Below are 16669 nucleotides of genomic sequence, written 5' to 3' on the forward strand. Positions count from 1 at the left end.
CTGTGACAGACAGAATGACTTATGAACTACATCAACATGGACATTGCCTTAGTGTAGCTGTGACAGACAGAATGACTTATGAACTACATCAACATGGACATTGCCTTAGTGTAGCTGTGACAGACAGAATGACTTATGAACTACATCAACATTGCTTTATTGTAGCCAGGGCTGTGACAGATGGCGCATCAAGCGCTCAGGGGAGTGGCGTCAAGTAATTGAAACCATCACAAATTGTGTCCATTACACATTGCAGTATGGTCAGTTCCAAAGTTTGGTGTGGCCAGTTCCCACGTCCGTCTTTTGGCCAGTTCCCATGTGAGTCACTTGACTAGTTCCTAAGTCCCTTTTGTCTCCAGTTGCATATAACTTACAGGAGCAGCAGAATGACCTTCACAAAGCAGCAGAATGACCTTCACAAAGCAGCAGAATGACCTTCACAAAGCAGCAACAACACACAAGGAGTAGAAAGACCTACAGAAAAGGAACAGAATGACCAACACAAAAATACATATTCCTTCTCTGTCTACTATCTTAACAACGACAAATGTAATGGGCGCATGTGTTTAAAATGTACTCACCTCTCCAGTTTGCAGTTTCTTCCAGGCATCTCTTGGGGCTCGACATTTCGTCACAATGTGTTACTATTTGGCTATTTGGGGATGGGTGAGAGGTCTAAAAAACGTGACTTCATCTACGCACTATCCCTAATTATATATGGGATTTTACTTTCACTTTCATGAGATGTAAAAAAAAAAAAAAAAAGTACACAGAAAATGTAGGCCCTATCCTTTTCTTACATTTTGCCAGAAAATCCTACTTCCATTTCGGAGACAATTTTAAAACCACACTTTAATTCTTTTAGAAAATATATATTGCTTTAGCTTCTACCCCACCCCCACCCCCAACCTCTACACCCCCCCCCCCCCACACACACACACACAATTTCGAATTTGAAGATAACTGAATATCTGACATTTTCTCAATCAAGCAGCTTTTATGAGTCTCTTACCGCTTATTTCCCCTTCATGCCTAGCAACTGCCTAGCAACAGACGCCATCAAAACACGTTCTACACGAGATTACGACAGTATTGTTTGTCTTTGGATACCCTACACAAGCTTCTAATCAATAAAATACATTAGCTCGGTGAAATATTTAAAAAAAAAATTGGAGTCTTTTTTTTACGTTACCGTTTACGATTACAAAAACATTTCTATGTTGGCTGATCTTGTGTTGGGGATAAAAAATTATACAATTCTAAAATCTCCGTGCAAAACTTCCTACGATTTCAAATCGTAACGGTAATGTGGTCCTAACTAATTGTGTCACAGACAATCGCTCTCTAAGGGGAAACAATTCAACAAATTCAAAGGCGGATTAGATAAAACACGGTATCCTCCCTTACACTAAAAAAAATGAGGCAACCAGCAGTATTTAATTTATCTCATTTGATCAGTCCTGGAAGAAGCTAATGTTTTACCATGTGACCGTGTGTCGTTACACTTGTTCAGTGTTTCTTTCAGACTTCCCCCCCCCCGGGCGGACTAAAATTTCCGCGCGAAGGGGGGGGGGGGGGTGGGCAGTAGACGTTTTCTTAGGGGGTGGGGATTTTTATGCACTTAAAATTTCCGGTGGATGGGGGCAAAAACGGGTTAAATAATATATTTTCTGTATAAATTATAACACGGACTTATAATATCAGTATTGGGATAGGCCTCTGTTTAGAATTAGTAGAGTCAAACACACTATTTATTACAATAAAGTAGGCTACACATAGGCCTAAGTAAAAGATACATTTTGGGGGTGAAGAAAAATTTCATTTGTAATTATTTTTTACTACCGCGTATTTAAATACGTAACAAAATTTGAGTTTGCTGTATAAATTATCTTATAGTATTTTATTTATTATTGTTTTAAACCATAATGCTGTAAATTTGCAAATATGCTACAAAAAAAACACCATCCACATAAATAAACACTCTGTGACTTTTTTCCAAGCAAAAACTGTGACTTTATTTCTGTGGGTTTTTTTCCTGTGACTTTTTTTCCGTTCACCGTCAAATTAGGCTACACAAAGTACTTCTAGAACTAGAATATAAATAGTTTAGCGTACTTTTGTTGTGTCAATAGTCTGATAAAGAAAAGGGTCACCTCATTTATTAGTGAAAAGATCAATTACTACATATTCACCAGAAAATATAGATGTAGGCCTATTAATTAAATTAAAATTAGCCCAGTTAGTCAAAATGATGACAAGAATACACTGTTGCTTATTTAATTGAATGCCGTGGCATTTAATGTAACAAATAGATTTATAAATTACAGTTTTTAAATGATTCAACTTTTTAAGAATTTTAACTATAAATAGAACAATTTTTCCCCTTATTATTGGAAATCTTACGATTAACAAAAACGAAAACAGTTCGGCGCCGTTTGTAAACGTCGCATATCCATTCTGCAGACATCTTGCGGGAACAAATCTGTCTTGGCATCTTGTGATACTTGATTCTCGATCCATCTGATCGATTAGAAACACATTTTTCTTCAAGTAAGTGAGTTCTCTTAATGACAGTCAGTTTGAGTTGTATCACTATCACACGCTAGCGGCTAGGCCAGGGCAGGTTCGGCCAACGACTTAGAAATCTAGTAATCTACTAATCACTAATCTAGTTATACTTCTAGATCTAGATTAGATCTTACTTACTAAGTACTTAGATCTAGAATCTAGATCTAGTAATAGTTAGTAAATACTTTGTAACTTAGGCAGGGCCTATATTAAAAATATTGGGGTAATCTATCGTTTTGGGTACGTAATGGCCCAGTAATGGGCTAGTAATGTACGAAAAAGTTACCTCATTGTCAAGGCTTTAACCCTTTGAGCCCGCTAGGCCGGTAAACCGGCTTCAACATTAGGCATATATGTCCGAAAAGCCGGTTTTCCGGCCCGATGATCTAGCGTCATATTCCTTGCGGCCGGTATACCGTCTAATTAACTATAATTAGCGGAAGACTGACTTAAACTGCGCATATGTCTTTCGAGTGCGGGATTATGATTTTAAAAATTGATTTTTAGGAAAAGTGTAAGTGAATGTGTTTACAATTCGTAGCAATGCAGCCGAAACGAAACGCTGAGCCACAGCCGTCGACTTCTTCACATAAAGTTGGTGAAAAAGATGAAGCAAAAGATCGAAATATCAACACAAGAAGTAGAATGACTGCATCTCAGGCAATACAACTACTTATTGATTCTGATGAAGAAGATAATAATCCTGGTCTATATTGTGATGATAGTGACGTTGAATTTGAAACTGAACACAGTGACATTGAAATTGACAGTGACAATGAAACTGTTCAAGTACGTTCTGATGCACGTGGTGTCAAGGACAAAGACTAGCCGAAACAAAAAAAATAATGTTTACTTATGCAACACATGCGAAGTTTTTCTTTGCATCGGGTCCGGCAGTGATAACTGTTTTGAAAGTTATCACATAAAAGTGGACTTCTGGCGATGAACTAGTATGGCCAGGTATCAATAATAACAAAACAATTACTAATTGTAAATTGCTTTCTTCTATGTTTTATCAAAACAATAATTATGTGTTCGTTTTATATACATTGTGCTGTTCAAACATAGTAAAAAAAAAATAAAGAAAGAATTTCAGAATCTTGCTGCATTGTTGTTTGATCCAGAGTCTGGATATGAAATTTGGCTTGATTATCTCAAACGGTACAAAAGATATAGGCAAAGTTAGAAGCAGATAAGTGAAAATTTGGTTTGGCCCTGGGAGCTCAGGAAATGGTCGAAATTAGGTCAGGGAGGCCCGGGCTCAAAGGGTTAATATAAGTATATTTTAGCGTATTTTATTCGCCATTTCACGTTCACCTTCGGTTTAGCATATTTTATTATAAACACAACCAAAACACACAAAAACGTTAGGAAAACACTAGGATTAGAGCTAGATCTACTTATTTTTTTCTTATTAGGCCTAATGCGAGTTTTAATCAGAAAAGGTAAAAAAAGAAACCATTAAAAAAGCATTAGGACAGTTCCAATTAAATAGCGTGTGATCGTCAGCGGGAGAAAAATCCCTACACGGAAGAGGATTCACTGTGAGCTCATAAGCCTATTGACTTTAATTATCCGCATACGTCATATTTTGGGCAATAACTATTTGAAATGGTGTTGGCCTCAGTTTTGGGGTCACTGTGAGTTCATAAAAGTTTATTTATACTATCATGCATGGGAGATACTTGTAACAATACAAACTTAACTGCCTTGCAATTGTGAGTTTCGTACTGCACCCATTGCTATGAATATCTTAACTGACACACGATAATAGCACATTCCAAATTTGGATTTTTCTCAAGTTTTAACAAAAGTAAATCATCAAAACTAAAACAACACTTCATAAAGAAATAAGCCCAATGTTTTTTTTGTGTATTTCTGTTGTGTTTATAATAAAATACGCTAAACTGAAGGTGAGCGTAAAGCGGGGAATAAAATACGCTAAAATGGAGTTTTACCCCAGATTCTATCTATCACTTTCAAAGTCAAACTTTAAATATTATTAAGCCATTGTTAGCCTAATCATTAAGTAACTCTTGGAGAGTTAGAAAACAAGCCTTGCAGTCCCCGCTCTTCCTCTCTAGGAAGTCTGGTGAGCTGTGGTTCACGCTAAATGTTTACAGATAATTTAGTTTGAAACTATTTTAAACTTAGGGGAGGTAGCTAAGAGGAGGCTGCTTTCACGGGGGGGGGGGGGGTAGGGGTTGGAGGAAAGGAGGGGGGGTTATCATCCTTAACGACTTACTGATAGTGTTTTAAAGTTAAAGCAAATATGACAGCAGTGGTACTGTCGAATTCACAAATTATGGATTACTGAAAAGTAGAAAATAAAACAACTAAATAGCGGTGTATGATACGCAGCGGGTCGGCTCGTTATAAATAATTAGCCCGAAACTAAACTCTAATCAGATCTAGATTCAAAATTCTAAATCTATGTTATGTAAATCTTGTAGATCTATCTAGATTACTTACTAGATTTCCAGATCTATTCTAAAAAAATTCTATCCTTGCTTGGTCAGTGGACTAAAAATTTTAAAAGGAGCTAGACTATGATTTAAGTTAGACTACTAAAAGTAAACTGAGATCTGGCACACATTTATTAAGCACTGGTTCTATTTAGTAATTTAGTATTTTTTAGACTGTAAGTTAGCTGCATTTTAGCTTATACTATCAAAATATTAAAGGCCTATGCTATTTGCCCTATAGCATAGGCCTTTTACTTTTTAATATTTTGATTGACTATTGTGTGGGGAATTTAGTTGGGTCTACTATTTACAAAATATCTATTGATGAGTGTAGGCCTGAAGGAGACTACATGGTCAAATGTAGAGCATTTAGCTTCTAGCCTGAAGGTCTGGAGTGCTGATCTCGGTTAGGACTTGTGACTGTTGGATGTCCCTGAGTCCACCCAGCTCAGATGTGTACCTGACTTTATGGGAAAGTACTAGTAACAGGACATAGTACTGACCTCACCATCCCTTCATATGCTGAGGTCAAGAAACACTAACTCTTCTTCATCTGCACATTGGATAGATAGGTTTGAATGTCGTTGTTGCAGAATGGAGTGTACTGTAGCTATGAAATAGGTTTTGAGTCAGAAACTGAGTATCAGTATAGTTGTGGTGAGGTTTTTTTTTGTTTGTTTATACTGCAAATGGCATTATTAATAGTAATATAGTTTTTAAATGCATTATATCTTATTGTTAAGCTAAAATTATCTAAGAAAATAATGATTTTTATCAGAGCAAAGAAATTTAACTGAATGAGCATTTTTTGTAGCAATGTTCCTTCAATAGCCCATTGGTGGATATAAGTGCATTATTTATTTTGTCTACCGTTGATGGAAATAAGCAGTATTGTTTAAATTGGCTATTAATTTGCTTTAAATATAGCCTTAGGGCCTTATTACATCATTAATACTTAGACCTAAGCCTGAAGGCTAGTAGTAATATAATATACGAGCCGACCTGCGGCTATTTAATTCATATTTTGTGAATTCGACAGTACCAATGCTGCCACTGAAAATATTTGCTTTAAAACACTATCAGTAGGTCGTTAAGGATGATAACACACACACACACACACACACACCCCCCCCCCCCCCCCCCCCCCCCCGTGAAAGCAGCCTCCTCTTAGTTACCTCTCCTAAGTTTAAAATCATTTCAAACTTAATTTACCACCCCTAATAGCCGTCACTCAACCCGGCTCTACGATTGTAAACATTTAGTGTGAACCACAGCTCACCAGACCATGTGGGGGTGGTAGGGATATGCTTAGAGAGGGGGCTGCGAGGTGCGCTTACAGCTTGGTGTTTTCCCCTTCTATCTTCATTTAAAAAGCTGACTTGTACACCTTTTATATGACCCTTCTGACAAAAGTTTAGGAAAGGTAAAGAAATTAAAAAGCAGAGTTCTTTAAATATTTCCATATACCGCAAAGCACCTCATGTACAACTAAAATATCTAAAAAAATAAAGCTTTGTGTAATTATGTGCTTGACCCAATACATCTGAGGAGTTCATTCAGGATTTTGTACTGCTCGTCTTAATGTGAATTTTGTGATTTTCTGACGGCATGGATTTGATAATCTTTAATTTAAAATTCCAAGTATTAATACCTTTTTTAAATCTTTGTTGTTTTTAATTAATGAAGGAATAATGTATCTTCCGTTTGTTGATGTAAATTAAATTTCTCTTCAATACAGCTCAATATTGCCAAGAAAAATGGATGTATTTTTGATGATCCGCCGTAAAAAGACAACGATCTTCACAGACGTCAAAGAAAATACAACATTGGGAGAAGTCAAGAGGATTATTGAAGGCATTTTAAAAGTCCCACATGACCAAATGAGGCTACTCAAGGATGACACTATAATGGCAGATGACCACAAAAATCTCTCAGATTATGGTTTCACAAGCTCCTTAGCCAGGGCTCAGTCCCCTGCAACTATTGGACTTATCATAAAGACAGAGGAAGGGGAGTGGGAGCACCTGGACATCCACCCCCTGTCTTGCCCCCCAGAACTTCCTGATGTGATGAAGCCCCAGGACACCAACCAGGCCCATCAGCCTGATGGCAACAGTATGTAGATGAGTGCCATTATGCAAGTGTACAGATCTTTTCAGTTGTGTTTGCCAAGGTCATCATCATTATAGCATACAATTGTTGTAAATTGTATTATTTCATCATACCCCATTCCATTAGTAGCCAACATCACATCTTTATTTTTATCAGATTTCAAGTCTTTTAGTTGTGTAATTTTTTAACCAGTCATAAAATTGAAGTTAAATTTTTTTTTAAGTTTGAAACCAATTTATCATAGAATTGTAATGAACTAATATATTTCTTGTTTGTTTTTAATCTGCTGTTGACTTTGAAAATGTACTTTGAATTGTTTTGGTAATAAACTCCTTTAAATTTCTCGATTTTGTAACATTCTTTATCCTGATCTGGTGTTTTTTTTTAGCAAGGGATTAACTACATTAGGAATGACTTATTATATCAACAAATGCAAGTGAAGAAGCAGAAGTGTCAAACAAATTTTTATTGTAAAAAAAAAACAAGCTTAATAAAGAGCAACAGCAGACATGCTTAAATTAATATAAATTCAGCCAAACACATAAAGATGGTGTCTATTTTTAACTTAATTCTTTCCAGGTCAACTCCTAGCGAACTGCATATATACACAATTTTAACTGAATAATAACTGTAAAAAAGCAGTGGTAAAAAGCTGGTAGGAATAAATTAAAAGCATCAAGAGTCTCCTTTCAATGATGACATTCCCGCACGCATGATTTCATCAACAAGTAGGAGGTTGGTGGCTATCACAGTGCTGAAAGAAAAATGGTAAAAATATACAGACAGTAAAGACCACTACCAGTACATTTTAAAGTTAGCTGCCGCTGTGTTTAAAGGCTAGACAATTTTTATTAAGACTTACCATGAATGTAAAAGTTGACGCTTCACATTGTAATTGTCAAGGATGCCTTCATTCACAGGAATTAATGCTTCACCTACAATAAACAGCAACAAATTAAATACAATTTACCACACTATTGTCTTTCTACTGCTTAAACTGGCACCTTTCACTCAATTAGATAATGTCTTGGTACACATTTGTTAAGTAATGCCTGTTTGCAGAAATTAGTTATCAAAGCTAATGTGGAAAAGCATAAAATGTTCTAGATCACTAAATATTTGCTAACTGTAAAACTACATATCCCAGATTATCATAAAAAATAAAGCACAAGAAAAATTGTACCTGTCTTAATATCAAGACCAACAGCTTGTTCCACTCCAAGATATTCTTGCTGCAATTTAACAATAGCTTCCTGTGGATCTAAACCTGAGTTCTGTGCCAAAACTTTGACTATGATAAGCAGAGCTTCAGCAAATGCTTGAACACCTGTGGGAAACAAGTGATACCTAGGTGAATCCTTGGGGGCATGACATAGGCAAACATTGTCTACTAAAACAGCAGTTAATCTGATACATTTTAACATATTTTCAACTTAAATATGTAATGTACCTAATCTAGCACGTCCTTTAACTGTGTCCTTGAATTTCATGAGTTCTTGGTAAGCAGCTATTTCAAAAGCTCCAGCACCAGGCAGGACACAATCTGAGGAAGTAGAGTACATTTAATGTTATGGTTAAAAAACAAGTACTATTTTCATCATTCATCAGCTACATCCTTTAATTTCTTAGAAATAATGTACATAAAACTATTTGAACTAAAATGACTTTGCAATAAGGATTCTATAACTATGTATCATCAATTAGCTGGTGACTAGGTTTAACAGATGGTAGGAGAAGCCAGAAATAGCAACTTTTAGGCTCATTACATGGGGGGCCAAACTAGTAAATAAAAACTAGCTAGAATCTTGCTAACAAAACATGCTTTGTTTATAATGTAAATAAAATAGTGACATTGCAAAATGTATAGCAAAATTGTTTAATTTTTTTTTAAATCATAGCAATTATTGGATGTTTTTTTTTTTTGTTTAATAATGTTTTAATATTTGTAAATAATTTGACACAACTGTCACAATTTTCCTGACTGAATTTTGAACACGTTTCAAAAAAGTAGCTGTTGGTTTGTTCAGACTAGAAAGTGAAAATATTGGAATGTCCTAACAGTAAATGGTTTGGAAATACTTATGCTAAAATGAAGCAGGAAATTGAAAGCGGTTGAGTGACACAGTGGTGAAAAAAAACGTCTTATAAAAAATTACTTACTGTCATCAATAGCATTCTTAACAGCCCTCAAACCATCCCTGATAGCATCTTTAATCTGGGTAATAGTGTGAGCATTGGGTCCTTTAATAACAACTGTAACTGAATGAGGATCCTTGCAGTCTTCAATGTATGTGAATTTATCTTCACCCTACAGTCAACAGTATAAAAGTTCATATAGAAAAGTAATGCAGATTTGTCAAGCTGCATTTTAAGAAGCTAATATATTCAGCTAACAAAAAAGCGGTTTCCAGTATGATTATAATTTAACTAAAAAAAGGAATACCCTTTGATTTGAAATTCTCATTAACTAAAATAATACTGAAAAGCAAATATACGCAAGTATCATTTAAAATTTAAATATGAATAAGCATCTGTAACAAAAAAATTATTTTAAATTAAGATTTTCTTAGGTTTGTTTATACAACAAAACTAGATGGTTTTAAACAGGACACATGATACTGACCAGGACTTGTTCGTAAACATGGCCCGCCCAGCCAAGGGACTCAGGCACCAGATCATCGACAGAGTTCACTGCCATACCACCACATGCAAGAACAACTCTGGGAAAAAAATCATATTTATCAGAACAAAGACATATAAACAACTTACTTTTGTTTAAAATAGACTTTAAAAATGAAAACTTACCGCTCCATGTTCCTTCGTTTAGCCCGTCTTAAAGCAACAATTCCTTCCTTAGCCAACAAATCCAATGACATTGGATCAATGCCCTAAACAAACAAGTTACTTTTAAACTACAGGGTAAAAGAGTAACAAACAACTCATACATGAGCATTCAATACAATATTAGATTATCCAGGTTCCAGCACACACTTACCTTCTGATTAATGACCAGGAAGTTATTTTTTGTACCATCACACACTTTCTTTTTCATCTCAATAATTTTCTTCACCCTGTCATTAATAAACTCACGCTCTGCTGCAACTAGTTTTTCTCTTTCCTGAGCACTTTTGTAGAAGAATCCAGAATTCACCTCACTGAAAAATATTTTTTTTAAACATTAGGTGTAAATAAGCAATCTAATAATTAAAATGAAGGACAACCAAAAATAAAACTACTTACGTCTTCTCATACTCAAGTGAAACGTTGCATGTCAGAATGTAAACATTTTCAATGTTTTTCTTCATGTCAGGATGTCTGGCACCATGGTCTAGTACCATGCCACGCACAAGTCTGAAAGTGAACAAAATGAAGATCTACAGTTGAAAGCTAGCACTTAAACTACTTGTTAAAACAAAAAGACTGATTTTCTTACACTGAGTCCATATCAGTCTTGTGTCTCATTTCTATGGTCTCAACCATGTGCAAATCAATTAACCCATTTGGCTGTTTAATAGCAAGCACTGCATCCACAACATGCTGAAATGTAAGTAATTGAGATTGTACGTCCAACTAAAGCAAAGTATCATTAAACATGATGAACTCAAATGTTTGGTTTCTTGAATACCTCAGTTAACAGATCAGCTAGCTCTTGATAAACTTTGGTGCGTAGGGAGGTCCTACAGACTTGGATCAGGGTGTCCCTGTCAATTTCTCTCTTGATTTTAATTTGTTCTAGGACTTCTAAAGCCTTGTTGCGAGCAATTTCAAAGCCCTCTGTGATCAAACGTGGATGAAGACCCTAACAATAATGAAAAGGTAGTTTTTAAAAACAATATCAACAAAACAAAAAATCAATAGTAGCAATGCTGATAAGCTAAAATTCAAAAGCAGCTCAAACTTTTTTTAAATAGTTTTAATACAAATAGACTGTACCTTGTCCTTCACTTACCTCACCAATATACAAGTCAGCTTGTTTCAAAAGTTCCCCAATAATGAGAACATTTGATGTGGTGCCATCTCCTGTAATATCATCTTGAGCAGTTGCAACACGAGCAATAAGTGAGGCAGTAGGGTTTTGGATTTGCTATAAGAAAAGAATAAATATTAACAGGAAACCATTTTAACTAAATAACCATATGAAACATAGTAATATAGATAAGCCCTACAAGTAATATCTAAAATTAATTAAAAACCTATTCTAAATTTTAAAAGTACGTTCGGGTTTTACTTAAATTCAATTGAATTAAAAAGGATATAAATTATGCAGCAGGCTTAATTTTTCTTTACAATTTTGACTTTTGCAAAAAGTCCTATTATAATGATGATGACCTTTAATCATCTCTTTAAAATGAGAAGAATAAAAAATGCATGCAGCTAGCTGTTTATCAACTCTTAAGTCAATTTAAAATGCCTAGTTTTGAATATCACAACAAACCATCTCATGGAGAAGAACATTTCCATCCTTAGTCAGCTTGATATCACCAGCTCCAGATACCAGCCTAAAAATAGATTGTAAAAAGCTTAATGTAGACCTTCATAATAACACTTGTTCACAATAAACGCAAGAATTAAATTATACTTGAACCCTGAAAGTAATATCTTCAGCAACCCTAATATCAGCATTACTAATAGAGCTAAACCACAGATCAGATACTGAAAACTTAAGACAAGAGCTTCAGTTTTTATTTCGGGGTCATTACTATGAGGGTATCAATATCTGTTGGCAAATAACAAAAGAGGTTTGAGAGTCTAGTTTCACTTTGATGTCCATGAGGAGGTGTCCTCACTTTGATACATGTAAAAGAATGAAAGCCTTGATGAATAACTGTAGTGGTCCTAAAATTTAATGTGAGACTAGAAAAAAATGCATTATCTTCCGTTCATCTAAGATTACTAGGTCTACTTTTTTGTTTTTAACTAAGAAATAGTCTATAGGCATAGATTTTGCATGAAAGGTTCCTCATTAACAAAAGTACGGGTCGGCGTGGTCGAGTCAGTAAAGCTCATTGTTGTTAAACCAAAAGATCTCAAGTTTGAACCCTCGGGCAGATGAGGCTCGTTAGCTCAGGACAGCCACTCTTCTAGGAGAGACAACTCCAAAATCAAACAACTGCTGCCTTGTAGTTTGTTCTTGGTTGGACAAAGGCTATGGAAGCAAATCCAAAAAGAAAAGCAGGCTGAAATCGTAGTCAATGACCTCAATGGCGCATAACCAGTTGACATGTATCAGTATCCTTAATTAAGAACGAAGAAGAAGAAGAACAAAAGTACTATCTCTAAGCCACCCTTTCAAGTTTATGTGTCCCTAACTATTTTCAATGGGTAAAGGAGGGCGTTAAGAGCCGTGTGGTATTAAGCCCCAATCAACACCCCACCCCCACAAAACCCCCAATAACACTGCTAATCTACTTCTGAGGTAACAACCACTGCTGTTCTTTGATAACAGAGAAGCAGAGGATTCATTTTATGTAACTTATGACCCACTTGGTCCAATAGGGAAAGGATGAGACAGGATTTAATCCCACTGCTCTTTCCCTAAAATTTCTCATCTCAATAAAACCATTTTGTGAACTTTTTTTCCAAAGAGACATATCTTGGGAAACTTCACTTTGTAATAAACCAAATAAGTTTTTCAAGCCCATTCTTTGTTCCTGTATTAGAGCATTGGTTGTTGTACATTTTAACATTATTTTTATAGCTATGGCTAGAATAGTTTTATTTTGGTGAATTTTTTTTGCACAGTGATTATTGGTGCCAAAACAAAATGGCCGACATTTGTCCCATTTTACCATGCTATAAAGTTTTTATCATTATCAGAGTAAAACTTGACTGATCATTACCATAATGGTTTTATTTGTTAGATAATAACTAAATCTTCATGAATACATTAATTTTGTTCACTAGCTTGCCTGTTTAGAAAAGTTATAACAGATACTGTTATGTGGCTCTTGAAACCCTATGTGCGAGTTTCTCATTTATTAGACCACTGAATATGACACTGGTATAGGAATAGTTAACACAAAATGTATTAATTGTTAAACAGACTTGTGTCTAAATGATAGAAATACAATTCTAACCTGCTAAAAAGTAAAAATTCAGCCATCTGATGTTAGCAATGTAATTTTTAAAATGGTACTTGTACTTATTACCCCTAAGGGGCAATACAGCCGACTCAGCCCCCACCTGTTTCTAACCAACCATAAAACTTCAAATCTCTTTGTAGGTAACAGGAATAAATGTTCTTAGGTCTCAGTCAATCTGGGGTGGTATGTTATGTAATTTATGACCCTCATGGTCCAGCAGGGAAGTAAACAGACACATTAATACCACTGCTCCCCCCTTAAAATTTCTTACCCCAATGATACCCAGCCCCCCGCCAGTTTCTGGCCCACCATTTAACTTCATCTCTTTGTAGGTAACATGGATTACAGTTACAGATCTCAGACAATCTGGGGTGGCATGTTATGTAATATATGACCTTCATGGTCAAGCAGGGTGGAGACCAAAGAGGAATCAGTACCACTGCTCCCCCCTCACAATTTCTCACCTCCATGATAGCCAGACCCCACCTGTATCTAACCCACCATAAAACTTCATCTCTTTGTAGGTAACATGGACTAAGTTCTTAGATCTCAGCCAACCAGAGATAGCATATCCTTATGTAATGTATGGCCCTCAGGGTCCAGCAAGGAGAAAAAAGGGGAAACCAGTACCACTGCTCTCCCCTCACAATTTCTCACCCCCATGATACCCAGCCCCCACCTGTATCTAACCCACCATAAAACTTATCTCTTTGTAGGTAGCATGGACTTAGTTCTTACATCTCAGCCAACCAGAGATAGCATCTCCTTATGTAATTTATGGCCCTCAGGGTCCAGCAAGGAGAACAAAGGGGAAACCAGTACAACTGCTCTCCCCTCAACATTTCTGACCTCCATGTCATGTTATGTAATGTATAGCACACATGGCTTATCAGGGGAAAGCATTAAGGCAGATTAGTTAGTACCACCCCTTTTTACATACAAGAATGTTAACTCTGGACAGCTACACACTAGTATACTAGCTACACACTAGGCATACTAATGTGCCTACTGTAAACTACTAGACTTTAGGCCCTATGTACACCTGCAATTGTATCAATTGTAGACTGGGCCCATTGGGGCCTAGTGATAGCTAGTATCAGTTAAAGTGTGTGTACACAGCATTAACTATTTTTGGGTTAGAAATTAATTATTTTTATTGCGGAGTTAGTCTAAACTAGGAGATAATACTTATTGCCCCACTGCCCGGCTCCTTTCACCCCAAATGCTGATTTTGGGGGTATGACAATAAATGTTCAATTAAACCCATTTAAAGTATATTTAATAGACTTTGTTATTATTTTTATATTGTGTAAGATATGTTAGAATAAATTTGCCATATTTTCAATACTAAAAAATTCTTAGCTTAGTAGAAATCTGTAAAAATGTACAGGTGCTAAAAAGTGTGGCTCTTAACGCCCTCCTTTACCCTAAAAGAATTAATTTGGCTAAATGAGAGGATGCAAACTGTTTTTAAACTTCTCAATAAATTAATTTTTTTTTTTTATAGAAATAATTGTGAAAACAAGTAGTGAGTCAATGTCTCCAATGAGAGTTGGTGTTCACTTTTCCATAACAATTGTTTAGATAGTTAGAGTTGATCAGGGAACATCGATGAAACCTAAATCCAGATCTATATGCCTATTTTAATTTAAAAACAAACAAAATGAAGTTGCATATTTCAGGCTAATAACTGAAGGTAACCCATTACATTCTTTGAATTTCTATAGGCCCTCGCCCTAATTGTAAAATTTATAAGCGTTACCATATTCGCAGAAATTAGTGAGACAAGTGTATTCAATTATCCCCGTGAGGAATTTAAACTGAAAGTTTGGTTAAGGAATAAGATTAGGCAATAGTGCTGCTCAGCATCATGTTATTGTTTTGAGAAAGGCTACCCATTCCTTGTGAGAGCACAGAAAATGAGAAACAAAAACTTCAGTTAACTGCCCCAAGGCAAATGATGATCATGTTATTTGTTATGGAAGTAAAGGAACTCTACTTCAACTACTAAACCCTTTAGCTCAGTAGTATCGAGAAAAATATGACTAGGACTACAGAGTTGTAGATCTAGAATCTAATTATAATTTTAAACTTAGTAGTCAATAATGAGTGAATGACTCATGACACGCCAGTACGGCTAAAATTTTGGGTAATGGAAAAAAAATTCAACACACATTTTCATGGTTCCTTTCGGCCCTAAATTAGTCCTTAAAACCTCCTGAAGGCCTTTAGCCGCACTGATGTTAACAGCAAGAGCCTGAGCAGCTCGTGCTACCTCTGCTTTAGGATTCAATGATTTTATGGCTGCCATTTTAATAAGAATTGAAAATAATACGAATTCAGTCGCTTATTTCAGTTGCCTAGCACATGCAAAACGCCGACAAAACGGAAGTGGAATGTTGTTCTAGAAACTTGGCCAGATTTGCCTGAGTGTAAAGAAATGTGAACGATGTTGCATTAAATTATAGGTCTAGCAGAAAAATATGGTTATAGCGTGTATGGCTGAATTATTTTATTTTTATAAAAGCCAATAATATATATTAATTTAGCTGAATAAATATGTTAAGTATACTTATCTATGTAACTACGTAGTTAATCGGAGTGTAATTATTTTTAAAAAATTATATTTGGCAAGTTCCGAAATCGCAAACTTGACTAGAATGATACTAAGATTATTCATGATACTATTGATACCCATAGAGTCCTTTCATATGACGTCACGTCCGTTCGTGATACCTACGCCCGCCGCCACAGTGGTGTACATCAGACGTAAACACAATCAGCTGTTCGCCAGCGCTGGACGTGTTCACCAGCGCTGGACGCGTTCACTGTATGTAAAGAACCGCACCCGCGGAAAAGGAAAAATACGTTAAAAAACTTGAACTCTTAGGAATTGAAGATCCTTATACTGTTATTGACAGTTTCGTATAAATAATGTGGACAAAATTTCTAAATAAAAATACTGTTAGTAATACTGTTTGCGTTTAGAGTTAAAGTAGCCGAATCTGATCAAATGCAGTTCTCGATACTTTGTTTCAGGTAAGGACAGTAAAATAATAAACTTCATTTTAATTATAAAAGATAACTATTAATAATTAATAAAACAAATATGCTCGACCTTCACAAATACTAATATATAGTAAAAGACAAAGTCAAAAGTAATAGGCTAATAAGAATAATAAGATCTAATAGTAGGCCTAATACCTGGCTCCGCTGGGTAGACATAGAATCTAGAATCTACTTCTTTACTTAAATTTAATTACTTTAGATCTACATTCGATTCAAAATACACCCATAATAAATCAAAAGTAGTCATAATACTAATAGGCCTAATAAAGCATTTAATTGTCTCTAAGATCTAAAATCTCGCTCTATTAGTATTATCTAATCATTTTTTTAGCAAACGAAATTTTCTGAAATTGAAATAGATTATATGACTAG

General features: G+C 35.4%; 2 protein-coding genes across 3 annotated transcripts; one reads left to right on the forward strand and one right to left on the reverse strand.

Moving 5' to 3' along the window:
- Positions 1-2358: 2358 nt before the first annotated feature.
- Positions 2359-7488, forward strand: LOC131946429 (elongin-B). Of its 2 annotated transcripts, none has more exons than XM_059307188.1 (2): positions 2359-2554; positions 6772-7488. In XM_059307188.1, exon 2 carries the CDS (start codon positions 6791-6793, stop codon positions 7154-7156), a length of 366 nt encoding a protein of 121 aa, XP_059163171.1. In that variant the 5' UTR covers positions 2359-2554; positions 6772-6790; the 3' UTR covers positions 7157-7488. The 2 variants fall into 2 exon arrangements, with proteins under 2 accessions (XP_059163171.1, XP_059163170.1); XM_059307187.1 differs by having other exon boundaries at positions 2366-2550.
- A 105-nt stretch (positions 7489-7593) lies between these two features.
- Positions 7594-15628, reverse strand: LOC131946448 (T-complex protein 1 subunit zeta). The gene is made up of 14 exons (XM_059307218.1): positions 15403-15628; positions 11581-11644; positions 11095-11229; positions 10771-10944; positions 10579-10682; positions 10386-10496; positions 10141-10300; positions 9951-10033; positions 9769-9865; positions 9306-9453; positions 8596-8688; positions 8329-8472; positions 8008-8080; positions 7594-7899 (listed from the first exon to the last, which is right to left on the reverse strand). Exons 1-14 carry the CDS (start codon positions 15537-15539, stop codon positions 7821-7823), a joined length of 1602 nt encoding a protein of 533 aa, XP_059163201.1. The 5' UTR covers positions 15540-15628; the 3' UTR covers positions 7594-7820.
- Between the last annotated feature and the right edge of the window lie 1041 nt (positions 15629-16669).

The sequence above is a fragment of the Physella acuta genome, unplaced genomic scaffold (assembly GCF_028476545.2).
Source record: "Physella acuta isolate Inbredline_101_S28 unplaced genomic scaffold, ASM2847654v3 ptg000561l, whole genome shotgun sequence".
Lineage (NCBI taxonomy): Eukaryota > Metazoa > Mollusca > Gastropoda > Physidae > Physella > Physella acuta.